General features: G+C 49.3%; 1 protein-coding gene across 3 annotated transcripts; it reads left to right on the top strand.

Moving 5' to 3' along the window:
* Positions 1 to 26,509, top strand: PLA2G2F (phospholipase A2 group IIF). Of its 3 annotated transcripts, none has more exons than XM_015129834.3 (8): positions 1 to 85; positions 258 to 585; positions 15,305 to 15,372; positions 15,632 to 15,757; positions 16,399 to 16,451; positions 19,705 to 19,849; positions 20,819 to 20,928; positions 24,442 to 26,509. In XM_015129834.3, the coding sequence occupies exons 4-8, from the start codon at positions 15,642 to 15,644 to the stop codon at positions 24,615 to 24,617; spliced, it is 600 nt and encodes a 199-aa protein (XP_014985320.2). In that variant the 5' UTR covers positions 1 to 85; positions 258 to 585; positions 15,305 to 15,372; positions 15,632 to 15,641; the 3' UTR covers positions 24,618 to 26,509. The 3 variants fall into 3 exon arrangements, with proteins under 3 accessions (XP_014985320.2, XP_028694413.2, XP_077827938.1); XM_028838580.2 differs by having other exon boundaries at positions 15,581 to 15,757; XM_077971812.1 differs by having other exon boundaries at positions 15,487 to 15,757.
* Positions 26,510 to 27,498: the final 989 nt, after the last annotated feature.

The raw sequence follows: 27,498 nt of genomic DNA, 5'->3' as shown, positions 1-27,498 counted from the left end.
GTTTCTACTGTGTGTCAAGCCCTGAGTTCTTAGCTCATTTCATTTTCACAGCCACGAAGAAGACACTGCTATTCCCATATTACAGGTGAGGAAGCTGGAGCTCAGAGAGGTTAGCAGGGTCACACAGCAGGTACACGGCAGAGTTTGGGTTAGACCACAGCTCTGCTGGAGCCCGTCTTACTGTATTGGGGGTACTGCCCTAAGAACTCCACATATAATAAATCTAAGTAGGTACTGTCATAATCTCCATTCCACAGATGAGTCACTGTATCTTGGAGCTCTGCCATACGAATTCTCTTACCCGCCCAGCATAGACAGTCGTGGAAGCCAGAAGAGCTGGCAGAGTCTAGAAATCGGCTGCCCCCACTCTCACCGCATACCTGAAGAAAGTGGACCCTCTTTCTCACTTCCTAAGAATACCCCCGCGAGGTGACAGCATATCCTCTCAGCCCGTGGCAGGAGACCTCCCCTACAAAGCCCTATTGACCAGAAGAGTCCCATTGCCTGGATTCCATCCACCATGACAGCCTGCCAGAGCGTATCTGAAATGAAGCTCCAAACTCCCAAAGGTTTGCAGGATCGGAGGTAAGCAAAGGAGAAGCGCTTCCCCAGGGCAGGGAAGAGGGAGGAGGGAGAGATTAGCTTTTGTGGGAGAGTGACCCACTTTTCTTCATCTGAACCAAAGGAAGTGGGTTAAACAACTGAAATCCCCCCAAACACCTGTCAACAGCAGAATGGAGAGACCCGTGGTGGTAGAGTCATGTCAACAAACCACAGTGACACACGAGGACATGGATGAATCCCACAAGCATAGAATGAAAAATAAAGCCAGACACAAAAGAGCACAGCGTGTGAGAGAGACTGCATTGCCACGACGTTCCACAACAGTCAAACTCATGTGTGATTTCACAAGTCAGGGCAGCATTTCCCCACAGCTGTACATGCTGATTAGAGGGGGTTACTAGAGGTCTTCCTTCAGGGGGTGCTGCTGATGTTATCTGTTTGGTGTTGGTTACATGGGTGTGTTCACATTGCAATAATTCATCCCGCTGTTCACTAAAGTTTGTGCATTTTCTTGGATATATGTTACATTTCCATGCATTCGAATGATAATAATGAGGATGATGATGATGGTTTAATTTCTTCTTGTAGTGCCTGTAATCCTAGCACTTTGGGAGGCTGAGGCAGAAGGATCACTTGAGGCCAGGAGTTTGAGACCACCCTGGGCAACATAGCCAGACCTTATCTCTATAAAAAGTAAAAATTAGCCAGGCAGGGTGGCTTGCACCTGCAGTCCCAGCTACTCAGGAGGCTGAAGCAGGAGGATCCCTGGAGCCCAGGAGTTCGAGGCTGTAGTGAGCTGTGATTGCACCACAGCACCCCAGCCTGGGTGACAGCTGAGACCCTGTCTCTTAAAAAATTAGGTTCAAACTTCAGCAGGAAGTCCTTTGGACACCCTTCCGGATTATCAGATACCCTTCCAGATTATGAACAACCAAGGTCATGTAGTAGAAGGAAAGCCCCAGCTTTGATATCAGAAAGCTCTGTCTTTGGCTTCTAGTTTAATAACTGTGTTACTTTGATCCGAGTGCTTCATCTCTCTGAGCGTCAGTTTCCCGTCTGGAAAATGGCACCAGTGATGCATCTCCTTTAGGCTTCTTGTCATGATTACAGGTAGCATGATTGTCACATGGTAAGTGGCCAATAATAGGAGGAAAAAGTCTAGGGTTCAAACTCAGGCAAGGGGCAGGGCAAACTGCCCTCTTTCTGCACGTCAAGCCCAGAGAGTCTTGTCTGAGAATAACACAAAGCTGGTCACATGCAATGGGGGGATTCCCAGGCCAGTGGTCACGAGAAGGCACTTTCAAAATCATTTGAAATCCCCATGCCCAGCAGCTTCCAGACGGTCATTGCTGGAAGGTTCTTTCCTGTGTTTAGACCCAGCCCAGCCCCCTGCTGCTTCATAAAGGCCACATCTGGTGGGAGGCCACAGAGTCTGGGCATCCAGAAGGAGGCCTGGGGGTCAGACCTGACATGGATCCTGACTCCCGCTCTGTTTTGTCATCTGTTACACGGGGCAGGGAAAACTGATAATATCCAGCTAGTTGGATTGTTATGAGGATTCCTAGACGTAGGGCATGCACGGCACTTGGCAATGTGCTTCGTGCCGAAGAAACACTCAATAATGGTGGTGGGTGGTGTTGTTATTAGTATTAGCTCATGGGAGGCAAACAGCACACTTCCAGGAAGCCCCACAGGAGCCCAGCACATGATTCCATTCCACGGACATTCCTGAGCACCTACTCTGTGCCAGCCCTAGCCAGACTCAGCACACTGTGCGGGGAGCAGAGACGAAGGAGCAAGACAAGGCCCTGCCCACCAAGAACTTACAGTGTCCTCAGAGTGACCAGACACCTTTCCAGCTGGTTGGGACCTGGGCAGTGCAGACAGTCTGTGGCCTGTCCGGTGGGTGCAGGTGAGGGGCTCACACTGATTTGCGTGGAAGTGGGTTGCCTTGCCTGAGGAGTTGGAATGGAGGGCTGACTGTGGACAGCAAGATAATTGCCTGGTGGGTTTGGCCTGAGTCCTGCAGCGAGAAGCCTGTAGAACCTCCTGGCACCCCTCTGGTCACCAAGAGGGGCTATGCAAGGCACAGGTGATAGAGTGTCACTGTGGCGTGGGATGGGACTGGGGGCACGCACCTTTTCCGTGCAGAGCGTGGTATGGCTCTGACACTGGAAGGCAAGGTAACTTTCCTGGCACCTCAAGAGTCTCCAGCTTTGAGGGAATCTAAGGTCAGCACCTATCCCGGCCCGCGGGATAGTCGAAGCAGGCCCTGGAGGAGGGGGTGGGAATTTGGGGAACAAGAGATACGAGAAATGGAGACAAGACAGTGCTCTGATCAAGTCTCATTTAATGGCGGTAATGCAGTGCCTTATATACACTTGGAGGGGAAGGGGTTGGGCCAAGGCGAAAATGATCTCATAGTGGAGGCGTGGCCAGATAGGTATTGGTTTCTCTGGTCGAACGTCATGTTGCACCTGCGCTGTCAGGTAGTAATTTTCGCGGGCGCGGGAAAAATGGGTGAAGAAGCAGCAGGAAGAGCGCCATCTTTTATGAGGTATTAATACAGGGAAAAAGGTAAATCTAGGGAGGAGGTAGAAGGTGGAAATGAATAGAGCTCAGGCGTTTTTAATCGTCAGTTATTATTCGCTATGGCCGGGGCGTGCAGCTCCGGACAAGCACCCTGGGGTAGGCCCAATCTCTGTGGGTGCCAAGGCTTCCATGAGTAGCTGTGAGTGGATGTCAACACTGGGAGCAGGGGAGCAGAGCAGAGGGATATGAGCAGCTGGGGCTCCCGAGACGCTTCTGGAGATGCTCAGCTGACATGGCAAGGCATTATTTTGGGAGGGCCGGCGGGCTGACTTATGTGGGTGGTACAGAGCCATTTCTCCCTGTTAATATGATCCCATAGGGGCTAACAGCCTCATGAGATCTGGCACAAGGGTTAGCCTGGAAGGGTCCACCATCCTCTCCACAGGAAATAATAGCACTTGGGCACGCACAGAACCTTCTATCTTTCTCGCTCCTCGAAGCACATTTTATATTTTGGGCACTGTTTTTCCAAGTGCAGATGAAGTTGGTGGGGCTCTGCAGGGTCTACTTCCTGTCTCTATGAATTTGACTAAGTACCTGACATAAGTGAAATCATACAGCATTTCTCCTTTTCTACTTGGCTTCTTTCATTTAGCACAATGTTCGCAAAGTTCATCTGTGTTGTAGCATACGTCAGAATTTCCTTCATTTTTCAGGCTGAGTCATATCATCTGTTTTTAAAAACAGCTGTGTCAGCCAGGCGTGGTGGCTTACGCCTGTAATCCCAGCACTTTGGGAGGCTGAGGCGGGTGGATCACAAGGTCAAGAGATCGAGACCATCCTGGCCAACTTGGTGAAACCCCATCTCTACTAAAAATACAAAAATTAACTGGGTGTGATGGTGCACACCTGTAGTCCCAGCTACTCAGGAGGCTGAGGCAGGTCAATCTCTCGAACCTGGGAGGCCAAGGTTGCAGTGAGTTGAGATTGTGCCACTGCACTCCAGCCTGGGCAATGAGAGCGAAACTCTGTCTCAAAAAAACCCCAAACAAACAAACAAAAAAACAGCTTTATTGAGATATTCACTCAAGTGTATAATTCAATGTTGTTGGGTTTTTTTTGTTTGTTTGTTTTTTGGTTTTTGGATTTTTTTTTTTTTTTTTTTTTTTTTGCAGATTCACAGTTTCACAACCATCACCACAATCTAATTTTAGAATTTTTTTCTTTTTCTTTTTTTTGAGACAGGATCTCACTCTGTCACCCAGGCTGCAGTACAGTGGTGCAATCTCGGGTCACTGCAGCCTCAACCTCCTGGGCTCAAGCAATCCTCCCATCTCAGCTTCCCAAGTAGCTGGTACTACAGGCATGCACCACCACACCCAGCTAATTTTTGTATTTTTTGTAGAGATGAGGTTTTGCCATGTTGCCCAGGCCGGTCTTGAACTCCTGGGCTCAGGCAATTCATCTGCCTCGACTTCCCAAAGTGCTGGGATTACAGATGTGAGCCAACACACCAGGCCTAGAACATTTTTGATATCCCAGAAAGAAGGGTCTCTAACCAAGGACTGACCAGAACCTGTTCTTCTAACCTTAAGTCTAATTTTTCCCCCCAAGAGGCCCACAGTCAGGAGCCATATGGTATTGTCATGGGCAGCACCACAGCCCATGTGTCCCCCACTCCAAATCGATGTGTTCAAGTCCTAACCCCCAATACTTCAGAATGTGACTGCATTTGGAGATAGGGCCTTTGAAGAGGTGATTAAGTTAAAATGAAGTTACTAGCGTGGGCCTTAATCCAATATAACTGGTGTCCTTATGAGAAGAAGAGATCAGGACATAGACAGGCACACAGAAAAGATCATGTGAAGACACAGGGAAAAAGTGGCCACCAACAAGCTTGGAGAGAAGCCTCAGAAGGAACCAGCCCCACTGACACCTTCCTCTCAGACATCCAGCCTCCAGAACTGTGAGAAAATAAATTTCTATCGTGTAAGCCACCCAGTTTGTGGGACTTTGTCATGGCGGTGCTGGAAAACTAATGCAGGTGTTGGAAGAGAGGCCAGAGAAAATAATGAATACACGGTAGACTTCCTGGAGGAGGTGAGCAGCCAGTAGGTCATTGCTCTCTTTCTTCTATTTGCTCCCCTCTGGTTGGACCCCAGGTATGCACACACGATCCCTGCAGGACAGAGACCTGCTCGGAGGGACTGGCCTGGTCCTCAGGGAGCCGCCTATAGTCAGGTCTTCCCTGGTTCATGGGGCTGAGACACATGGCTTCCCAGCTTGCTGCCTCAGTTTCCACCTCCATAAAACAACTCCATAACACATAAAATGACATTTGATGCATCCCTCTCCAGAGTTAACAGCTTAATGATTAGGAAATATTTGGTGAAATGGTCACTATCTAAATATTTTTGTTATAAATGTAGAAATTGTTTCTTATAAAAAAATTTTTTTTGTAGATTCACAGTTTTGCAACCATCACCACAATCTAATTTTAGAGCTTTTTTTCTTTTTTTTTTTTTTGAGACAAGATCTATTGAGGTACAATTTATATAAAATAAAATACATCCATTTGAAGTTTCATGGATTTTTACAAATATATGACATTTGTCAAGCATTTGCATGATAGTGACAGAAACAGACCAGTGACAACTACTGGTCCCCTTTAGTCACTGTAGGTGAGTTTTGCCCTCTCCAGAATCTTAAATAGATGGAATCACACAATTTGTAGGATTTTGTATCTGGCTTCTTTTATTTAGCGTAATGCTTTTGAGGTTCATTCGTGTTGCTGCTTGAATTTTAATGCTGAATGGTATTTTGTTGGATGGAGTCATCGTAGTTTGTTTTTCCTTTCTTCAGTTAATGGACACTTGGTTGTTTGTAGTTCTGAGCTACTATGAATATGAGGCTGTTATAAACACTTGTAAGTAAGTCTTTGTATGAACACATGCTTTTTTTTTTCCTTTTGGGTAAATGCCAATGAGTAAAATGACTGGGTGTTATAAGGTAAGTGCATGTTTAACTTTATAAGAAATTGCCCAACTGTTTTCCAAAGTGGTTGTACCATTTTACATTTCCCACCACAAGTGTAGGTAAGTTTCTATTGCTTTACACCCTCACTAAATTTTGATTTGGTCCGTCTTTTTAAATTGTAAGCATTCTAATAGGTGCTCAGCAGAATCTCATGTTTTTAATTTTTATTTATCTGATGACTAATGATGCTATGTGCTAATTTGCCAATCTGTATACCTTCTTTAGTGAAGCGTCTGTTGAAATCTGTTGCTTATTTTTTATTGGGTTGTTTATTTTCTTATCAATGAGTATTGACAGTGGTTTTCTATATCTTGGATACAAGTCCTTTATTGGATATGTGCTTTGCAAATATTTTCTTCCATTCAGCGATTTGTTTTCCCATTACCTTTTTTTTTTTTTTTTTTTTTTTTGAGACAGAGTCTCACTCTGTCACCCAGACTGGAGTTCACTGGTGTTATCTCGGCTCACTGCAACCTCCACCTCCTGGGTTCAAGTGATTCTCTAGTGCCTCATATTCTCAAGTAGCTGGGACTATCGGTGCATGCCACCATGCCCGGCTAAATTTTTTGTATTTTTAGTACAGACAGGTTTTTGCCTTGTTGGCTAGGCTGATCTCAAACTCCTGGGCTTAAGTGATCCTCCTGCCTCGGCTTCCCAAAGTGCTGAGACTGCAGACATGAGCCACCGTGTCCAGCCTCCACTATTTTAACAGGATGTCTGAAAGAGCAGAAGTTATATTTTCTTTTTTTTTTTTGAAATGAAGTCTCCCTCTTGTCCCCCAGGCTGGAATGCAATGGTGCGATCTCGGCTCACTGCAACCTCCACCTCTTGGGTTCAAGCGATTCTCCTGCCTCAGCCTCTCGAGTAGCTGGGATTACAGGCACCTTCCACCATACCTGGCTAATTTTTGTATTTAGTAGAGATGGAGTTTCACCATGTTGGCCAGGCTCATCTTGAACTGCTGACCTCAGGTGATCCACCCACCTTGGCCTCCCAAAGTGCTGAAATTACAGGCGTGAGCCACTGTGCCCGGCCTGAAGGTAAATTTTTATGAAGTCCTCTTTACTGATTGTTTTTCTCTTATGCGTTGTGCTTTTGGTGTTATATTGAGAATCTGCCTAATCCAAGGTCACAATTTTCTCCCTGGTTTTCTTCTAGAAATTTTATAAGCCTAGGTTTTATATCTAGGTCTATGATCCATTTTTTAAATATTCATTTTTTAAATTGTGGCAAATACAGCATAAAATTTACCATCTTAACCATTTTTTAGTGTACTGTTTAGTGGCGTTAAGTACATTCACATTGTTGTGGAACCATCACCACCATCCATCCATAGTGCTCTTTTAGTCTTGCAAAACTGAAACTCCGTACACTTTAAATACTGACTCCCCACTCTCCCCTTCTCTCAGCCCCTGGCAACCACCATTCTACTTCATGTCTCTGTGAATTTGACTAAGTCCCTTGTGTAAGTAAAATCACGACCTTTTCCGACCAGTTTATTTCACTTAGCACAATGTCCTCAAAATTCATCTGTATGGTGAATTTCCTTCCTTTTTAAGGTTGAATAATATATTCTACTTTTTAAAACAGTTTTATTGACTGGGCATGGTGGCTCACACCTGTAATCCCAGCACTTTGGAAGGCCGAGGCAGGCAGGAGGATTGCTTGAGCCCAGAAGTTAGACACCAGCCTAGGCAACATAGCAAGACCCTATCTCTACCATAAAACACAAAAACAAAAACAAAACAAAACAAAACAAAAACTTTATTGAGATATTAATATACCATATCATTCATTCATTTCAAGTGTATAATTCAATGGGCTTTTGTGTGTGTGTGTGTATCCATAGTTTTGCAACCATTTACAACCATTTGCAAGTATTCTAATTTTAGAACACTTTTGATACCACAAAAAGAAACGCTACCCATCAGTAGTCATTCCCCAATCCCTGTCACCACACACTCCTTTCTCTCAGCCCCTGGAAACCATCATCTACTTTCTGTTTCTGCAGCTGTGCCTACTATGGACATTTCACAGAGCAAAATCATGTGATAATGTGACTTTTGTGACTGGTTTCTTTCATTTAACATAGTGCTTTCAAGGTTTGGCCATGTTATAACATGTATCACTACTCTATTCCTTTTAATGATTGAAGAATATTTCCTTGTATAGATATACCATATTCATCAACCAAATGTCCATGGACATTTGGTTTTTTCCACTTTTTGGTTATAATCAATAATGCTGCTATGAACATTAGTGTACAGTTTTTGTGTGTGGATGCGAAAGTGTTAAAAATGCAAAGTGTTAAAATAGAGACATTTCTCTTGGTATTGTATTAGTCCGTTTTCATGCTGCTGATGAAGACATTCCCAAGACGGAGTAATTTGTACAGGAAAAAAGTTTATTGGACTTACAGTTCCACATGGCTGGGGAGGTCTCACAATATGGCGGAAGGCAAGGAGGAGCAAGTCACATCTTACATGGATGGCAGCAGGCAAAGAAAGAGCTGGTGCAGGCAAACTCCCGTTTTTTTAAAGCCATCAGCTCTCATAAGACTTATTCACTATCACGAGAACAGCACGGGAAAGATCTGCCCCCATGATTCAGTCATCTCCAATTGGGTCCCTCCCACAACACGTGGGAATTAAGGGAGCTACAAGATGAGATTTGGGTGGGGACACAGAGCCAAACCATATCAGGTATATGCCGAGGAGTGGAATTACTGGGTCTTAGGGTAACTCCATGTTTAATGCTTTGAAGAACTGCCAAGCTGTTTTCCACAGTGCCTTCACCATTTTACATTCCCATCAGCAACGTATGAGGGTTCTGGTTTCTCCACCTCCTCACTAACTCTTGGTATCATCTGTCTTTTTGATCACAGCCATCCTAGTGGGTGTGAAGTGGTATCACATTATGGTTTTCATTTGCATTTCCCTGATGACTAATGATGCTGAGCATCATTTCACATGCTTGTTGGTCATAAGGTTATCTTCTTTGGAGAAATGTCTTTAAATCTTTTTCCTATTTTAAAGATTGGGTTGTAATATTTTTATTGCTAAGTTATAAGAGCTCTTTAGGTATTCTAGGTACGAGTTCCTTATCAGACATATGGTTTTCAAATATTTTCTCTTATTCTGTTTTTTTTTTAAATTTTATTGATGGTACAGTTTGCAGCACACATATTTTTCATTTTGATAAAGTTCAAATTATCTTTTTTGTGTCACTTGCACTTTTGATGTACTAAGAAACTGTTGCTAACTCAGTGTCACAAAGACTTAGTCCTATGTTTTCTTCTAAAAGTTTATTGTTTTTTTCTTTTCTTCTTCTTCTTCTTTTTTTTTTTTTTTTGAGACAGAGTCTTGCTGTGTTGCCCAGGCTGGAGTGCAATGGTGCAGTCTTGGCTCACTGCAACCTCCTCCTCCCAGGTTCAAGTGATCCTCCTGCCTCAGCTTCCCGAGTATCTGGGGTTACAGGCACCTACCACCATGCCTGGCTAATGTTTTGTATTTTTAGTAGAAATGGGGTTTTGCCATGTTGGCCAGGCTGGTCTCGAACTCCTGACCACTAGTGATCAGCCCGCCTTGGCCTCCCAAAGAGCTGGGATTACAGGTGTGAGCCACCGCACCCAGCCTAAAAGTTCATTGTTTTTTTTGTTTTGAGATAGAATCTCACTCTGCTGCCCAGGCTGGAGTGCAGTGGCACCATCACAGCTCAAAGCAGCCTCGACTTCCTGGGTTCAAGCCATCCTCCCACCTCAGCCTCCTGAATAGCTGGGACTACAGGCACGTGCCAACATGCCCATGCCCAGCTCATTCTTTTTTTTTTTTTTGGCAGAGATGAGGTCTCACTATGTTGCCCAGGCTTGTAAAAGATTTATAGTTTACGTTTAGGTCTCTGATCCATTTTGAGTTAACTTTTGTATATGGTATAAGCAAGGGGTTCAACTTCATTCTTTTATATGTAGTGTAAAGAAGGGGTTCAACTTCATTCTTTTGCATATGGGTATCCAGTTATCTCAACAATGTTTGTTGAAAATACCATTTTTCCCTATTGAATTGTCTTAGCACCCTTGCACTATGATGAGTTTTGGTTAATTTTTGTATATGGTTAGAGGTATGAATTGAAATTCTTATTTCTTTTCTGTCTTTCTCTCCCTTCCTTCCTCCCCTGATCCCTGTTCTGTTTCCCTCTTTCCTTCTCATCCTCTTTCTTCTTTCTCTCCCTCCCTCTGTTTCTTTCTTTCTCCCTTTCTCTGTCTTTTTTCTTTCTCTTCCCCCTCCTGTCTCCCTTTCTTTCTATTTCTCTCTCTTTCTGTTGATAGTCAGTTGGCCTAGCAACATGGTTGAAAATTCTGTTATTTCTTCATGAACTTCCCTTTGCATCCTTGTCAAAAATAAATTTTCCACATGTGTAAGTCTGATTCTTAATCATCTATTCTGTTCCACTGACCTATTTATCTTTATATCAATATCATATTATCTCAATTACAGTAACTTTTTTTAAGGCAGAGTCTCCCTCTGTCACCCAGGTTGGAATGCAAGGCACAATCATAGCTCACTGCAGCCTTGACCTCCCAGACTCAAGCAATTCTCCTGCCTCAGCCTGCTGGGTAGCTGGGATTACAAGTGTGTGCCACCAAGCCATGCTAATTTATTTTGTTTGTTTGTGAAGACAGGGTCTTGCTATGTTGTCCAGGCTGGTGTTGAACTCCTGGGCTCAAGCAGTTCTCCCACCTTGGCTTCCCAAAGTGCTGGGATTACAGGTGTGAGTTGCCACACCTGGCCCACTTTATAAGTCTTAAAATCAGGTAGTATAAGTCCTGTAATACTGTTAATCTTTTTATAGTTGATTTGGCTATTCTAGATCCCTTGAATTTCCATATGAATTTTGGGATCAGTTTGTCAATTTCTATAAGAGAAGTCTGTTAGGATTTTGATTGAGAGTGCACTGACTATAGAGCAAATAAGAATTGACACTGTAACATTATTGGGCCTTCTGATTCATAAGCATGACGTATCCCTTGATTTACTTTGGTTTTCCTTGATTTCTCTGAGCATCATTTTATAGTTTTTAATGCACAAGTATCCATGTTTTGGTCAATTTTATCCCTAAATATTTCATATTATTGGATATTATTGTAAATGTATTTTTAAAAAATTTCAGTGTCCAATTACTCATTGCTAGTATGTAGAAGTACAATTATTGCAACTATTTCATATTTTCGTCTTATATTCTGCAACCTTGCTAAATTCAGTTGTTAGTTCCAGTAGGTTTTTTGTAGCTTCTACAGGATTTTTTATATGGACTATTATGTTGATGCCAATAGACACCAACTCTCTTCTTCCTTTCCAATCTGAAGGCCTTTCATTTCTTTTCTTGGCTGTTACACTAACTGAAATCACCAGTACAATATAGAATAGAAGTGATGAGAGTGGGCATTCTTCCTAATCTTTGGGAGAAAAGCATTCAGTCTTGTACCATTCAACCTGGTGTTAGCCATAGGTTTCTTGTAGATGCCCTTTATCTTTTTTCTTTTTCTTTTTTTTTTTTTTTTGAGACGTCGCCCAGGCTGGAGTATAGTGGCACAACCTCAGCTCACTTCAACCTCCGCCTCCCGGGTTCAAACAATTTCCCTGCCTTAGTCTCCTGAGAAGCTGGATTACAGGCCTGTGCCACCACACCCAGCTGATTTTTGTATTTTTAGTAGAGAGCAGACCACGTTGGACAGGCTGGTCTTGAACTCCCGACCTAAGGTGATCCGCCAGCCTCGGCCTCTGAAAGTGCTGGGATTACAGGCGTGAGCCACTGCACCCAGCTGTAGATGTCCTTTCTCAAGTTGGGGAAGTTCCATTCTGTCTGTGGACAGTTTTTTAAATCAGGAATGGATGCTGGATTTTGTCAAATGGCATTTGTTTTATTTTCTTGAATTTGTTGAGATGACCATATGGCTTTCCTTCTTTAGTCTGTTAGTATGGTATATTTACATTGACTGATTTTTAATGCAAACCAATCTTTCATTCCTGGGATAAACCCCACTAGGTCATGGTATATTTTCTTGTTTACCAGCATTTGCCTGTTTGCCAATATTTTGTTAAGAATTTTTTTTATCTATGTTGATGAGGAATCGTAGTCTTGTAATTTTCATTTCTTGTAATGTCCTTATCTGGTTTCGGTATTAGAATAATGTTGGCTTAGTAGAATGAATTGGGAAGCACTTTCTTTATCTAAATTTTCTGGAAGAATTTGTGTATAATTGGTGTTATGGGCTCAACTGTTTCCCACCCCCCCCCCATGTGTAATTTGAAGCTGTGACCCTGGTACCTCAGAATATGGCTGTATTTGGAGATAGTGCCTTTAAAGACATGATTAAGTGGAATCAAGGGTGGGCCCTAATCCAGCATGACTTGTGTCCTTATAAGATAAGTAAATTTAGACACACAAAGAGACACGAGGGATGTGCATGTGCAGGGGAAAGGCCACTTGAGGCCACAGGACGAAGGTGGCATCTTCAAGCCACAGAGAGGGGCCTCAGATTGAAATCAGCCCTGCCAGCATCTTGATCTTGGACTTCCAGACTCCAGAACTGGGAGAGAATAAATTTCTGTTATTGAAGTCCCTCCATTTGTGGTATTTTGTCATGGTAGCCCTAGCAAACTAATACAATTGGTGTTTCTTCTTGCTTAAGTATTTGGTCAAGTTCACCAGTGAAGCCATCTGGACCTGGAGTTTGTGGGAAGGTTTTAAACTATGCATTCAGTGGCTTTCATAGATACACAGCTATTTCCAGTTGAGTGACTTTGTGTCTTTTGAGGAAATTGACCATTTTATTGTAGTTGTTGAATGTATTCTTACACTCATTTTAATACCAAAAATTACAAATAAAAAAATAAAAACCACCAGTTATTCCACTGTCTCAAGATGTCCATTACTAATGCTTTTACATTGCATCCTTCTAGAAAATTTTTATACCTGTGTACACCAACTCCTTTTTGAAAATGCTATTACCTTGTAGTACAGGGTGTTTTTTTTTTGTATCATAAATATTATTTGAAAACATGATTATGGATGGATGACTAATAATTTGCTTAACGAACCCCTAATTTAAGTTGCTTCTAATGGGGTGGGGGGAGCATCAAGTAAACACCCCTTCAGTGTCCCTCTTCTGTCTCTAGGAGCAACTCAAGTTGGCATTTGGTTTGCAGTCCCAGAAGTGGAATTACTGGATCAACCGGTTTATTATTGACTCGCTATTGAGCACCCTGAGCTTGGTAGGGGGATGGTAGAAGGAAAGGGAAGAGCCCGTCCTCTTCCTCAAGGATCAAGCCTCTCTGAAGACCAGCCCAACCAGCATGTCCGGTGGGAATTCCAGTTGAGAAAGTAGCAGTGATGCTGCTCAGAGGCTCTCAGGGGTCCCCGGCCCCAGCCTTGGCCTCCTTGACCTATCTCGGAGTGGCTGTAGTTATCTGCAAATTGGAGGCTGTATCTTCAGGATTTGGACATACTGGGCCTTATTTCTCCATTCTTCCTTCTTTGGAATGTGGTGACATCATTAAGTGGTGTTTGTGAAAATGGAGGCAAAGACAGAAGCCAAACTTTGTGCAGACAAGTGAAGGCAGACACTAGTCTTGTTCTCCAATCACTCCCAGTCTGATGAAGCAGATGCAGCCTTTTCCCAAGGGGGAAGCCCTAGGCTTTTGGAAGAAACAAAGGCCCCTTCCTTCCAGGATCCCCAGTCTGAAGGAAGTGTCAAGATTCATAAACCAAAACATGAAACCTATACAGTTAGCAACACCTGTATATGTTTTGGAATGCATCACCAAATGCAAATAAACACCCTCCCATGCAAGGACCTGTGATTGGATGCAGTAGGTTTTTTCCGGGAAAACTTCCTGGAGAGGAGACGGACCTGGATCCACAGAGAGGAAGCTGGGCAGAGGAAGGGTAGGGGCTGGGTGACGGGGATGACATGTGGACTGTGGTTTGGTATAGCCAGAAGAGGAGGCTGGCAAAGCTAGGGGCAGGAAGGGAAGCCCCAGGGGTCTCTTCTGCCCCTGTTGGCAGGTTCGAGGACACTGAGAGAGATGGGGCAACTTGAAGGTGAGGGGATTATTTGCAATGTCAACTTCCAAGAGTCCTCTTCTTCTGCCTCCCTTGCTGTCTCCTCCCAGTATCTCAATTCTCCCCAAGGCTGGAGGTCAGCCCCTACTTTGCAGTTTTTTGTAGACATGGGGTCTCACTATGTTTTCCAGGCTGGTCTCAAACTCCTGGCCTCAAGCAAACCTTCCGTGTTGGCCTCCCAAGTGCTGGGATTGCAGGTGTGAGTGACTACGCTGTGCCTAGGCCTCTACTTTGTAACAATCAGATCTTTAACTGGGCACCTACACCTGCCCCCACTCACCACATGACACATGACACCCAACTTGTATGAACATCATCCTCATTCGGTGAGGCCTTGTTATGTGCACTTACATCTGAGAACTCAGAGACCAGGGAAGGGAGTTCTCCTACCAAGGCCTCACAGCAGGGAAGTGGGGGTGCTGGCATGGTATATTTTATCAGTGCGACTGCTCAAACCCCCAGGCTCAGCCCAGGTGACCCAGCCCTGAGAGGGGCTCCCAGAGCTCACACTCCCTTGGATTCTCTCCAGCCCCATCTTTCTCATACACACCACCCCCCTTCAAAAAAGGCAAACGGTGCTGACAAAGCCCAGGCCCCGAAGGCTCTCCCTCAGATAATTGTGCCCCCTACGAGGGCAAATTTGGCAATGTCACAACCGTGCTAAGTTGGTTTAGGTAGAATCCCCAATGTTGTCCTCCATATCTGATTGGGTTTCTCGTCCTCCATGGCCCCCAGGTGATGTCTGAGGAACCCACCTGCCTTCAGCAGGAATCCTGGGGGATCGCTTTAGCCAGAGTCTCCCAACCCCCCACGACCCCGATGTGTCTTCTGGTTAACTTCTCATCCTCAGACCCCACCCTGCTCCTTGGCTATGAATTCCTGCCTTTTCTTATTGTATCTGCCGTTGAGTCCAGTCTCTCTTCCCCACTGCAGAACCCACTGCCATGGCCCTACACATGTCCCCATGGCCCCTTTGAACAAAGCCTGCCTTACTGTGCTTCATGCTTCAACAAGTGTCACTGAGTGATGTTTTATCTTTAACATCTTTCAGATGGGGAAAGAGAGGCCTTTGGGCTAATTTCCTTTCAGATGCATGGAGAAGGCCGATTCTCCTATCTGGTATGTAAACCCCCAAGTCAGGCAGGCCAGAGCACCCAGGGGTGGGGACTGTACCAACTGGCTGTGGGCAGGGCTGTGGGGGTGGGAGGAGGAGTTGGAGCCTCCTTTTTCTAGGGCATGTGTCACCTGCCTCCTGCCCAGGGGCATTGCCCCGGCACTCCCCTGCCAGTGTGCGAGGCAGCCTGAAGCTGGAGCCTGCTCCCCGCAGCCTCTGGAGCGTATCTCAGACCTTTCAAGACCTATGTTGCTGGCCCCCCAGAACCCGGAACATGGCAGATGGGGCGCAGGCCAACCCCAAAGCGTTCAAAAAGAAGGTGCTGGATAGATGCTCCTCTGGGTGGAGGGGCCCACGCTTCCGAGCCTCCTGTCCTTCAAGAACCCCCAGGTAGGTGCCTGCTACCCTGAGATGGAATCCTCCAGGGAGAGGCAGAGACAGGGGTGAGGGACTGGTTCCTAGAATTCCTGTCTCCTGAGAGTCTGCGTGGCGGGCTGAGATGGTCACTACTTTTCCAGCACTAAATGGGGATCATTTAGTCAACCCTCACGTGGCATTCATGTGGCCCAGGGAGAGTGAGGCCACAACCCTCATGTGGCCCAGGGAGGCTGAGGCCACACATTTTGGAAGCGGTGCTGGGACCAGAATCCAGGGACCTAGGACTCCTGACTTTGGGTTCAAGACCCAGCTGCTAAGCTGGGTCACATGACTTCCTTCCAGGACTCCCTAGTGTGTGCATGGGAGGTCCGGCCTGAGACAGTGGGCTTCCTGTCCTGGAGGCTGATGTGTAGAGGGGGTTCCTGCCAGAGTGGGGGGCAAGGAGGTACTCGTGCCTCCTGGCTCTGCCATCTGGGGTGTGCTCCTCCAGGAGGGGCTGGGCAGGTGCTGATGACAGCACTAGGAGCAGCAACTAGGACATCCAGGGACATCATTGATGACACCTGTCATGAGGCTCAGGAAGGGAGCAGCAGGTCCAGCACTGCCAGGGGTGAAGGGGATGGACTCAAGCTCCGGGTTTTGTCCTCCCTCAGGTCTAGCCTGGGTTTGAAGAAGTTCTTTGCTGTGGCCATCCTTGCCAGCAGTGGTGAGTAAAGACTCCAGGGGGCTCCTCCTTCTCTCCCGCTCCTGGCCTGTCTCCCATGACCTTGGGCGCCTGAGTTAGGGTTCCACTGACCAGCCTAAGTTCCTTCCTCTCTCTGGGCTTTGCTTCCTGGCTCAGCCCAGCAGACTGCACCCAATTCTGGGGTTGTTTACCCCTCTAGCCACCTGTAAACAGGCTTTTATGAGCCCCAGGGGGCAGGGCGCAGGGCTGAGCAAGCATCATAAAATGCTGGTGTTGGCTGGGCATTTGTGTACCTGAGTGTGTATTAGCGTGTGTCCATCAGACAGGAGTTAATGATTTTGTGTGCAGACAGGCGCAGGTACCTATGTGTGTGTAGGTGTGCCTGAGCACTTGATGATGTCTATGTGTGCAACACGCATCTATAAAGTATGTGACACTGTAGGCACCTGAGTGCAAGCCCGTTTGTGTCTCTTCGTGTAAGCATGTGTTAATTGGGGTGTGTGTCTCCAGAGCGTGCTTACGGATGTAGGGTGCACAGATCTGCAGAAGGGTGTGTGTGTGTGTGTGTGTGTGTGTGTGTGTGTGTGTAGGGTGGGTGTCTGTGTACTGCAGAGTGGTGGGAGGTCAGGGGCTTCTTTCTGGGGGTGGTACCCAGGGTATCATTGCTCTGGGCAGCCCCCCATAGGATTGTTGTGTGAGGCTCTTGACAAACCTGACCCTACCACTCGTCCCAGCATCATTCATGTGGCAGGTGTCCCAGTTCCATGGACCATTGGCTGGGCCTCTTGCTGGCCTTTCATGCAGCCTGTTAAACCTCACCAGAACACAGCCTGGCTTGAGGAAAAGAAATAAATGCCAAAAACCAAAATAAGGTTCCATGTGAGAGAGGGCTGGCTGCATTCAGGCAAAGTGACCTGTTATTGAGGAGATGACTGCTTGAGTTCAGCCCAAGCCACTGGTTAGGGACAGAACCTTCAACCCCACTGAATGCGGACTTGGATTCCTTCGCTGGGACTGTCAGTGTGGATGTGGCCTTGGGCCGGGCCCCTGCGTTGTGTATGTGAGTGCATCTGTAATGCACGAGGGTGTGAGTGTGCAAGTGTGTGTGTGTATCAGGTATGGGTGTGTGTGTATCAGGTATGTGTGTGTGTGTATACGGTATGTGTGTGTGTATCAGGTACGTGTGTGTGTCTATCAGGTAGGTGTGTGTGTATCAGGTGTGTGTGGGTGAGTGTAGGTGAGTTTGAGGTGTCTGGGGGTGAGTGTGTGTGCAAGTGTATGTGGTGTGTAGAGGAGAGTGTGACGTGGGCAGGTGTGTGAATGTGTGTGAGATGAGTGTGTGTGTGTCTGTGTGTGTGTGCACCCTGTGCATGGCTGTGTAGGTTTCTTGCTCTTCTTCTCTTGCCACATGGGAGTTGCCGGTCAGGGGGTCCCAGGGACTGGAGGTGCCCCCTCCCCCAGGGTAACATTTACAAGGCCAGGGGTGGATGGGGAGGAGGCCAGGGGCTCACAGTGGCTGGGTCCCTCCTCAAGGCGCTGTGGGGGTCAGGCACTCTACACACCTTCGTGATCCCACTTCAACCTCCAAGGTGCCCTGCAAGGAGGGCATCATTATCCCCATCCTCTGCTTTGGGAATTGCAATCTGAGAGGTTGCTGGTATGTGCCAAGCCTCAAGCAGGGCACTGGCCTGCCTGATCTCTCATGGTTGAGATTGTTACTCCCATGTTACAGATGGGAGAACAGAGCCCCAGGGAGTCCCAGCTGGCCTTGGTTATTGGCCTAGGTCTGTCTGACTCCAGAGTCAATGCTCTTCCCACTAAGACACATTGAGGTGGCGAGTTCCCTGTCGTTGGAGATGTCGGATACCATGTCTCTGGAAGCAAGCAAGAGTGGGCTTTGGGATTCCCCTGAGCCACCAGTTTCTGAAACTGTTGACTTTCCCCTCTCCCAGTACATTTCCTCATTCAGGCTGGGGAGCAGGGTGGGGACATGGAGAGAGCAGCAGGAAGGGTGCTGAGCTAGGCCCCTCATGCTGACTGCAGCTGGAATGGCTGGGGTGGGGGAAGCAGGCAGAGCTGTGCTGCTCTGTGGTTAGCTTCCCAGCTCCAGAGCACACAAACCCCGGGCAGTCTGGGCTCTGCCCCTTCCAGCCTGTGGGACCTGGGCAAGCCTGCACCTTTCTGAGCCTTAGTTTCCTTACCCATAAAATGGTGATAGATTGGGTCTCCTGCTGGTGCGTGTAGGGCAGCTTCCCCCAGGTTAAGGACTGTAGGTGCCAGACTGGGCGTGTGGACCCAGTGCTGCATCCAGGAGGATGTGCAGAGGCAGCGCAGGCGATTCAGAGAGCCACTGCACGGGCACGGACTGCAAGACAGAGAGAAGCAGTGGCAAGGGGAGAATGTGTCCTGGGGTGGGCTGGCCTGGCAGGTGCCATGAAGCTGATTTCGCTGGTGCAGGGAGTGTCCTTGTACTATTTCTCCCTCTGTATGTGTGTGGGGAGAGCGTTTTCCTTTGTCCTACCCCCAGCCAATATCAGCCTGTACTACAAAGGCTTTTCTGTTTCTTCATTAACGACCAGAGCACCGAATTGTCTCTGGATTGATCCTGAGATGCACCAGCCCCGGGATCATGGTGGGGACTCTGAGGCCCCCAGGAGGGCAGAGGCAGGAGGCAGAGGCCAGGAAGGGACCCAGAATCAACCCCCTGAGCTTGCTAACAGCATGTGGCCTTTGTGAAGCCTCCTCCAGCATACCAGGCGCTTGGGCATCCCCCTTGAGAAGTGTGTACAGCCAAGTGGCAGAGGGTGTGGGTGCAAAACCCTCACTGCCTGGGTCCAAATTCTGTCTCCACTGCTTTCTGACAATAGAACCTAGAGCAAGTTACGAAATGCACTGGGCCTCAGTCTTCTCATCGATGTAGTGGGATAACAAGAGCGTGCAGTGCGCACTCAATGGGTTCATGCACGGAAGGAGCTTGGGACAGTACCTGGCATGGAGCAAGCCCCCAGCAAGGATGACCTGCATTGTTTTCTTGGGGCTGCAGGGCTTACTGCTGGGATGTGGGTGCACACCATGCATGGTATCTTGTAGATTTCTTTCCTCCTGCTTAGCTGCCCACCCTTCTTGCCCCAGCTTCCTCTCCTGCTTTCTCCTTCCTTCTCCCACCTACCCTAGGTATTGAGAGGATGGTCAGACCAGACTCTCAGGATGAGAGAGGATGGGAGCAGCCAGCCATGGGGCAGAGGCTCAGATCACCCCCCTGGTTCTCTTGCAGTTCTGTCCACAGCCCACAGCAGCCTGCTCAACCTGAGGGCCATGGTGGAGGCCGTCACGGGGAGGAACGCCATCCTGTCCTTCGTGGGTTACGGTTGCTACTGTGGGCTGGGGGGCCGTGGCCAGCCTAAGGATGAGGTGGACTGGTAGGTACCAGACCTGGGCTCCTGTCAGGGGCCAAATGAGGACAGTTGAAGGTCAGACTGAACTTACCCTCCATCCCTGAGAGGGGGAGACCTTCTTTCCCCAAGGGATCCGGCTTCTTTGATGAGTTGGTGACCAGAGCCTGGTCTTTGACTATGTTCTTTCCAAACTGTCTTGGGCGCTTTCTGTTGTCCATCTCCAAGGTCATGGACTTGGAAGTGTTTCAGCCCCTCCTCTCTCTAGGAAGGGACCTTTGACTGTGGTAGAGCAGTCATACAGCTTACACCCCACAAAGGCAAGGGCTGTGACCCCTGCCCACCTCAGGCTGGAGGCTCTGGAAGACAGGACCGTGCCTCCTCCATCAGTCTGGGAGCTCCCAGCAACCATGGCTTGTCTTCTCCTCCTATTTCCCCAACGGCAGCCAGCACCAAGTTTGTATCACAGAAAGCTTAATAAATGCATGTTGACTAGCTGACTTCACTCCCCCAGAGGTGAGGGACAGCCACACTGCCTGTGCTTCTTGTCCCCCATCCTACTAGTCCCTGTTGACAACTCCAGACCTTTGTCCCTCCCTGGCCATGAGGCACTGCCAGGGGTAGCCTCTGCCTACAGTCGACGCTCCTCCAACCTTGACGTAAACCCAGGCAGCCCCTGACCCCTCCCACAGCTGCAGCCAGGGCTCTGGGGGAAAGCTGGGAGTCCTGTGGATAGAACAAAGACACAGGGGAGAATGTGTCCTGGGGTGGGCAGGCCTGGCAGGTGCCACAAAGCTGAAGCTGTGAGGATCGGAACCTGGGGTACCGGCCCCAGCTCTGCTTGGCTGTGTGACCTCAGACAAGTAACTGTCCCTCTCTGGGCTTCAGTTAGAACGTTTGACCTGTGAGAGACTGGAAGAGATGATCAGAGGTTTCTGCTGGCGGGAGATGGGCCAGCCCGGCCATGACTGTCCACTCACCTCTGCCGCTCCCTAGGTGCTGCCACGCCCACGACTGTTGCTACCAGGAACTCTTTGACCAGGGCTGTCACCCCTATGTGGACCACTATGATCACACCATCGAGAACAACACTGACATAGTCTGCAGTGAGTTCCTCCCCTGTCACCTGGGCCCCTGGAGAAGGGAGTGGCTGGTTCCACCAGGCTGTGCTGGGATGGTGGACAGGCTTGCCAGATTAAATAAAGGCTGCCGGCTGGGTGCGGAGGCTCACGCCTGTAATCCCAGCACTTTGGGAGGCCGAGGCGAGTGGATCACTTGAGGTCAGGAGTTCGAGACCAGCCTGGCTAACATGATGAAAACCCGTCTCTACTGAAAACACAAAAATTAGCCGGGTGTGGTGGTGCACACCTGTAATCACAGCTGCTGGAGAGGCTGAGACATGAGAATCACTTCGAACCTGGGAGGCAGAGGTTGCGGTGAGCCAAGATCGCACACCACTGCACTCCCGCCTGGGCAACAGAGTGAGACTCTGCCTCAAAAAAAAGAAAAAAGAAAGAAATACAGGCTGCCTAGTGAAACTCATTTCTTAGATATACAATAAAAATGTTTTAATATTAAATACATCCTAAATATTGCATGGGACATATTGATACTCAAAACTAAATGCTAGTATAAAATTAATTAATATTTATAGAAAATGAAATGTTTAGGACATACTTCTACTAACACATGTACTTTTTTTTATTTTTTTATTTTTTTATTTTTTGAGAAGGAGTCTTGCTATGTCACCAGGCTGGAGTGCAGTGGCGCAATCTCAGCTCACTGCAACCTCTGCCTCTCAGGTTCAAGTGATTCTCCTGCCTCAGCCTCCCAAGTAGCTGGGACTACAGGTGCACGCCACCACGCCCAGCTAATTTTTGTACTTTTAGGAGAGACAGGGTTTCACCATGTTGGCTAGGATGGTCTTGATTTCTTGACATCGTGATCCACCCGCCTCGGCTTCCCAAAGTACTGGGATTACAGGTGTGAGCCACCGCGTCCAGCCAAACATGTACTATTTACCTGAAATTTTAATTAATTAATTAATTAAAACAGGGTCTTGCTCTGTTGCCCAGGCTGGAGTACAGCGGTGCCATTGTAGCTCACTGCAGCCTTGACCTCCAGGGCTAAAGTGATCCTCCTGTCTCAGTCTCCCGAGTAGCTGGGATTACAGGCAAGTGCCACCACGCACAGTTGATTTTTGTATTTTTTGCAGAGATGCGGTCTCACTATGTTGCCCAGGCTGGTCTTGAACTCCTGGCCTCCAGCAATCCTCCCACCTCTGCCTCCCAAAGAGTCCGCTGGGATTGTGGGTATGAGCCACCAGCCAGCCCAGCCTGAAATTGAAATTTAACCAGGCATCCTGTGTTTTGATTTTGGTTTTGCTTTTTTTGCTAAATCTAAATCTGACCAGCCTAGCTGTGGCTGGAGAACATCTCCCTGAGGTGCTCTGAAGCTCCAGTCCTGGAATTGGCATCCCAGTTCTCCTGTCTCCCAAATTCTGAGTGATTCTGATTCAGTGGGTGTGGGTGGGGCCCCGGAATTTGGCTTTCAGCCGGCTCCCCAGATGGTTCTGAGGCTGCAGCTCTGCAGGGAGGCTCTGAGGCATGCTGGCCTGGGAGTCGGGGGACCTGGGTTTGAACTCTGGTTCTGTCGCCATCTCCTCGCTCCGTGTAGCCCTGGGCAGGTCCTTCCCCGCCTGGCCTCAGTTTCCTCACTCATGGGTCCATTGAGGGGTTTGGATCAGAGCGGACTCTTTCTCTTCTGGTTCTGTCACTCGGACCCCACCAGCAGAGGTGGCTCCATCCCAGGACGCCCAGTGTTTCTAGGGATCCAAGGTATTAGCACCTGGCCTGGTGTGTTCCCTCATTTACCATGAACTTGCTGTGGCTATTTCCCAACTGAGAAATGTAGGTAAGCGCAAGTGGCATCCAGGTAGCAGTGCCCAGTTTTCCCTGCCCTGCTCCACTCTGTGCCCCTCTCTGAGGCAGGATTCCCCCCTGGCCCAGCCTGTGAGCAGCCACTGGGCCTTCTTTGCCCCCATGTCTTCACCTGGTACTACCAGTTGTTGCTTATTAATAGCTCACAAGCAATGCTGGCTTTGCAAAGACACTCACGTCTCCTGTCACCTGGGAAGGAGTCTAGTGGAGACTGGGGTGCAATTTGGGACCCCTTGGGAGCCCAGATCTCTGTGGTCCTCATGTTCTGCTGTTCAAACATGAGGTGGAGGGGCTGGCCTGAGACAGCAGATGCCCCCCTATTAAAGCAGCTGGAGGAGAGAGATTCTCCCCCAACCACCACCCACCAGGGGTAATGGACTAACTTAAAGCAGTGACTTTCATGCTGGGTTTGGGGGATCCCTGGGACCATTGGAGCCAGAGGCCTTGAGAGGTGATAGCCACACAGTTCCTGAGAGGTTCAGCTGGTACTTCAGTGTATTTTATCATTAAGCAACTTCTTCTGGGGCTGTCTGATGCACCAGCCTTCTTTACACAGTTTCATTTAAGAGACAGGATTTTGTTGGTAGAAAGTATGAAAAGTTTGCAGACTGATCAAGCTAATTGGAGGTTCTCAAAGGGTCGTCCCTGAACCAGCAACAGCAGCAGCTGCAGCACCCAGGAAATTGTTAGAAATGCCAATTATCAGGCCCCCCCAGACCTACTGAATCTGACATTTAGGGGTGAGGTCCAGCAGTCTTAGTTAGAGCAAACCCTCCAGCTGATTCTATTGTGCACCTGAGGATGTTTCCTGAAATCTACTAATTATAACAACAGCACAGGGACAAACAACAGTAGCATTTGCCCTGGATTAGGCATGTGCTAGGCTCTTAGGCATTGACTAAGCTTTTGACAAGTGTTTTTCCCACTCATTTCTTACCAATAACTCCATCTTTTTTTTTTTTTTTTCAGACAAAGTTTGGCTCTTGTTGCCCAGGCTGGAGTGCAGTGGCATAATCTCGGCTTACTGCAACCTCGGCCTCCAGGGTTCAAGAGATTCTCCTGCCTCAGTCTCCCTCAGCTGGGATTACAGGCGTCCACCACCATGCCTGGCTAATTTTTCTATTTTTAGTAGAGATGGGGTTTCACCATGTTGGCCAGGCTGGTCTCGAACTCCTGACCTCAGGCGATCCGCCTGCCTCGGCCTACCAAAGTACTGGGATTATAGGCGTGAGCCAGTATGCCCGGCAATAACTCCCTCTTCAGTGGGCTTTCTTTGAATCTGTGATTGAAGGGAAGAGGTCTGGGATGGCAGAAAGTAACGGGCCTGGGGGTGTGGGAGGTGCTTTAGTTCTGTGGGTGACTTAGGTAAACCCATCCCCCTTTCTGGGGCTCAGTTTCTCCAGTTATGCAATAACTGTGTTGGGCTTCAGTGGTTCCCTAATTTTTCTCTAGTCACCTAGAGAGCTTGTTACAACACAGACTGCTGGGCCCCAGCCCAGAGCTGCTGACCTTGCAGGTGGAGGGTGGGGCCCGTGAGTGGTGCTGGTCCTGCCACCTGGGGAACACATTCCAAGGACCACTGGGTTCTCCAAGTCTGTGTGCTCCCCCTCCCCAGCAGTGGTCCTGGGGGAGCCACTGCCCCTTTCATCCACAGCCTTTGCCGCCCCCATCCCCCTATAGGTGACCTCAACAAGACAGAGTGTGACAAGCAGACATGCGTGTGTGACAAGAACGTGGTTCTGTGCCTCATGAACCAGACGTACCGAGAGGAGTACCGCAGCTTCCTCAATGTCTACTGCCAGGGCCCCACGCCCAACTGCAGCATCTATGAACCACCCCCTGAGGAGGTCACCTAGAGTCACCAATCCCCGGAGCCCCCCACCCCTCCCTAGAGCCTCTGAGGTCTGAGAGAGAAGAGCAGGCGGAGGGGACCAGATGAGGAGCAGGGAGGGCAGGAGCCAGGCTGGGAGCCCAAGTGTTGCTGGCTGCCTCCCAGCGAGGGCTCATCCCCCAGAGGACTCAGGAAGGCCTGGGTCCTGACTCCCCCAGCCCAGCCCAGCCGAGCCCCAGGCATGGGTGCATCCTGCCGCTGGTTCTGGACTGGGTGGGAGGCATGGAGCTTGTAGGAGTCTCTCCTGAGGGTGGCTGGGAAGACCCGAGAGAGAGGAGGAGGGGCCTCTGAGTGGGGCCTCTGTTGCTGGCGCCAGCTTGACTCCCCGGAGCCTTCGAGAATCTGAGCTGCCAGCCCAGGTCCAGAGCTGGGTGCATCCTCGGCCCAAGATCACAGGAAGGCAGATTGCTGGTCACGAAACCTGGGTTCCGGGAGCCCCTCAGCTGATCCCACAGGATGGCCTGGGGTGGTGGCTACTTTGGGCTTGAGGCTCTCTCGAGCCCCACTCACAGAGCAGGTGCCCCACCCCAGCCCTCACTGAGGTGGCCATGAGTCCAGTTCAGACCCTAGGGGATGTGTAGTGCTGAGCGTCCCAGCCCCGAAGTCCAGCCTCTGAGCAGGCTCCTGGGCACTGACAGAGCCACACACCCAGGTACACCTCACAGGCTAATATGGGGACACACGAAAATGTGGCCTCCAAAACCTGCAAGTCTTCTCTGTGCCCCACATCGACCCATGCATGTCACCCAACCCTGCCCTGCCACACCACGTGGGTCTGAGGAGCGCCTCTACCCCCGCCCTCCGGGTCCCTGACAGACACTGCCCTCCTGGCCTGCACCTGGAACAGCAGCCAAAACAATGGAGGGGGACCCACACCCTCTCTTCCTGGGCTGTGGGCAGGCGTCACAAGTCCCATTGGTGGGGAAGAGGCTGAGGGCTGAGACCCACCTCAGTGAAGAGGGAAACGTAAGCAGGGAGAGCATCAAGGCGGGAGGCTGCCTGGAAATTTCTAGAAGAGGGTCAAGGTAGGAGGCTACGTGGAAGCTTCTAGAAGGCAGTTAAGGAACAGGATGGTGAAGGAGAGGGGAGAAGATGGGAGCATGGAGAGACGAGGTGAGTGACAGCCGCCAGCAGGGAGGGGCCTCCAGGCAGCACAGAGGAGTTGGGGGGCAGGGCCTTATGGCGCTGGGTTCCTGTGTGGGGCGTGCAGCTGGGGCTGAAGTAGAGGGGACGGCCTTGCGGCCCCCAGCACTGTTGTTTCTCCAGGTGCACCATAACCTCCTCCTTACCTGCCCAAACCTCAACTCAGGGTCAGCGGCCTCCATGGAGCCAGCCCCACCTGCCTAAGGACCACTGAGGCCATCCTCCGCCTGGACTCAACAGCCGCCAGCAAGTTTGCCTGGCAGTGTCCCTGGGGTACCATTGTCACTGGGGAGGGAGACCCAGGAAGGGTGGAGAAGGAGGCAGAAGGGGCACGTATGAAAAAGAGGACAGGAAGCCTCACCAGAGGCAGTTTCCAGAGCCCCAGTCTTGGAGACAAGGACACTGCCACCCAACGCCACAGTCAGTGTGGGAGGGGCCCACGTCCCCCACCCCCCACGCCACACCGCTGCCTCCTGCTGGCCATGGTCCTCTGGCTGGGAGGAATGTGGGTTCCCAGCTGTACCCCTCCCCCCTGCACACACACCCTCCCCTGCCCCACGGAAAGTCTAGGCCAGGATCTGGCAATGGGATTCTGCTGCCCAGGGGTCCTGCCCGCCCTCACTCACCCCAGATGCTTCGGATGCTGCAGGTCCCAGAGAATCTCCACAGGACTTGGCTTCCCCTGCTCAAATGAATAAAGGCCTCCTACCTCAACTCCCTATGGCTGGGCCCTCCTTGGCCAGGCGTCGAGGGAGGGCATGGTGACTCCCCCTGCTTCTCCAGCTCTGGGAAAGGTGGGTTCCCATGCCCCGTAGCTGGCATGGCCCATCTCCCTCTTGCCCCCAGCCTGGGGGTGAGAAGTGGTGCCCAGGCCATGGACCCTAGGCCCCATGGTCTAGCAGTGGGACGATGACCGTGGTATGATGATAATGACAGGGCTAAGAACTTTTCAGGCACAGATCTCTGCAATACTCTCTCCACCCATTTCTGTTGAATAACTGAGGCCCAGAGAGTTCAAGTCACATAGGTCACAAGTGATGGGGCTGGGCTCTGGCTCTGAGTCCTCTGTGTTGGACTTTTTTTTTTTTTTTTTTTTTTTTTGAGACAGAGTCTCACCATATTGTCCAGGCTGGAGTGCAGTGGCGCGATCTCGGCTCACTGCAACCTCCACCTCCTGGATTCAAGCGATTCTCCTGCCTCAGTCTCCCAAGTAGCTGGGATTACAGGCGCGCGCCACCAGGCCCAGCTAATTTTTGTATTTTTATTAGAGACAGTGTTCCACCATGTTGGCCAGGCTGGTGTCGAACTCCTGACCTCAAGTGATCCGACCGCCTCAGCCTCCCAAAGTGCTGGAATTACAGGTGTGAGCCACCACTCCTGGCTGCCTCTGACTTTTAACCCCTGCTCCTTGCAGCTCCTGAATGATGATTTGGGCACCTGGGGCAGTGGTAGGAGAGACCAAGGTCCTGATGCCGGCCCATCCGGTTCTCCTTCCAGCTCTGCCCCTGACATCTGTCCAGCCTTGGTGGGCCCATCTGTGAAATGGGACTACATTTCTGCAGTGAAGAGTCCCAGGCTTGTTGTGACAGCCACTGAGACAGCGGGGAGGAAAGGGCTTGTAAGCTGAGTGGGGTGGGGAGGGGAAAGCGGGCAGGAGATTATTATCGTCAAGATCATTAGTATGGAGGCTGGATATTTCTTCA

Source organism: Macaca mulatta, chromosome 1 (assembly GCF_049350105.2).
Source record: "Macaca mulatta isolate MMU2019108-1 chromosome 1, T2T-MMU8v2.0, whole genome shotgun sequence".
In the NCBI taxonomy this organism is placed as follows: domain Eukaryota; kingdom Metazoa; phylum Chordata; class Mammalia; order Primates; family Cercopithecidae; genus Macaca; species Macaca mulatta.
The sequence above is the reverse complement of the archived record's forward strand: the minus strand, read 5'-3'. Positions and strand labels throughout refer to the sequence as shown.

Bases quoted from the DNA above. Each gene is read 5' to 3' on its own strand.
- PLA2G2F (XM_077971812.1), top strand. From the start codon at position 521: ATGACAGCCTGCCAGAGCGTATCTGAAATGAAGCTCCAAACTCCCAAA. The intron at 586-15,304 runs GTAAGCAAAGGA...AACATCTTTCAG, and splicing joins AAAGGTTTGCAGGATCGGAG to ATGGGGAAAGAGAGGCCTTT. The intron at 19,850-20,818 runs GTAGGTACCAGA...GCCGCTCCCTAG, and splicing joins CCTAAGGATGAGGTGGACTG to GTGCTGCCACGCCCACGACT.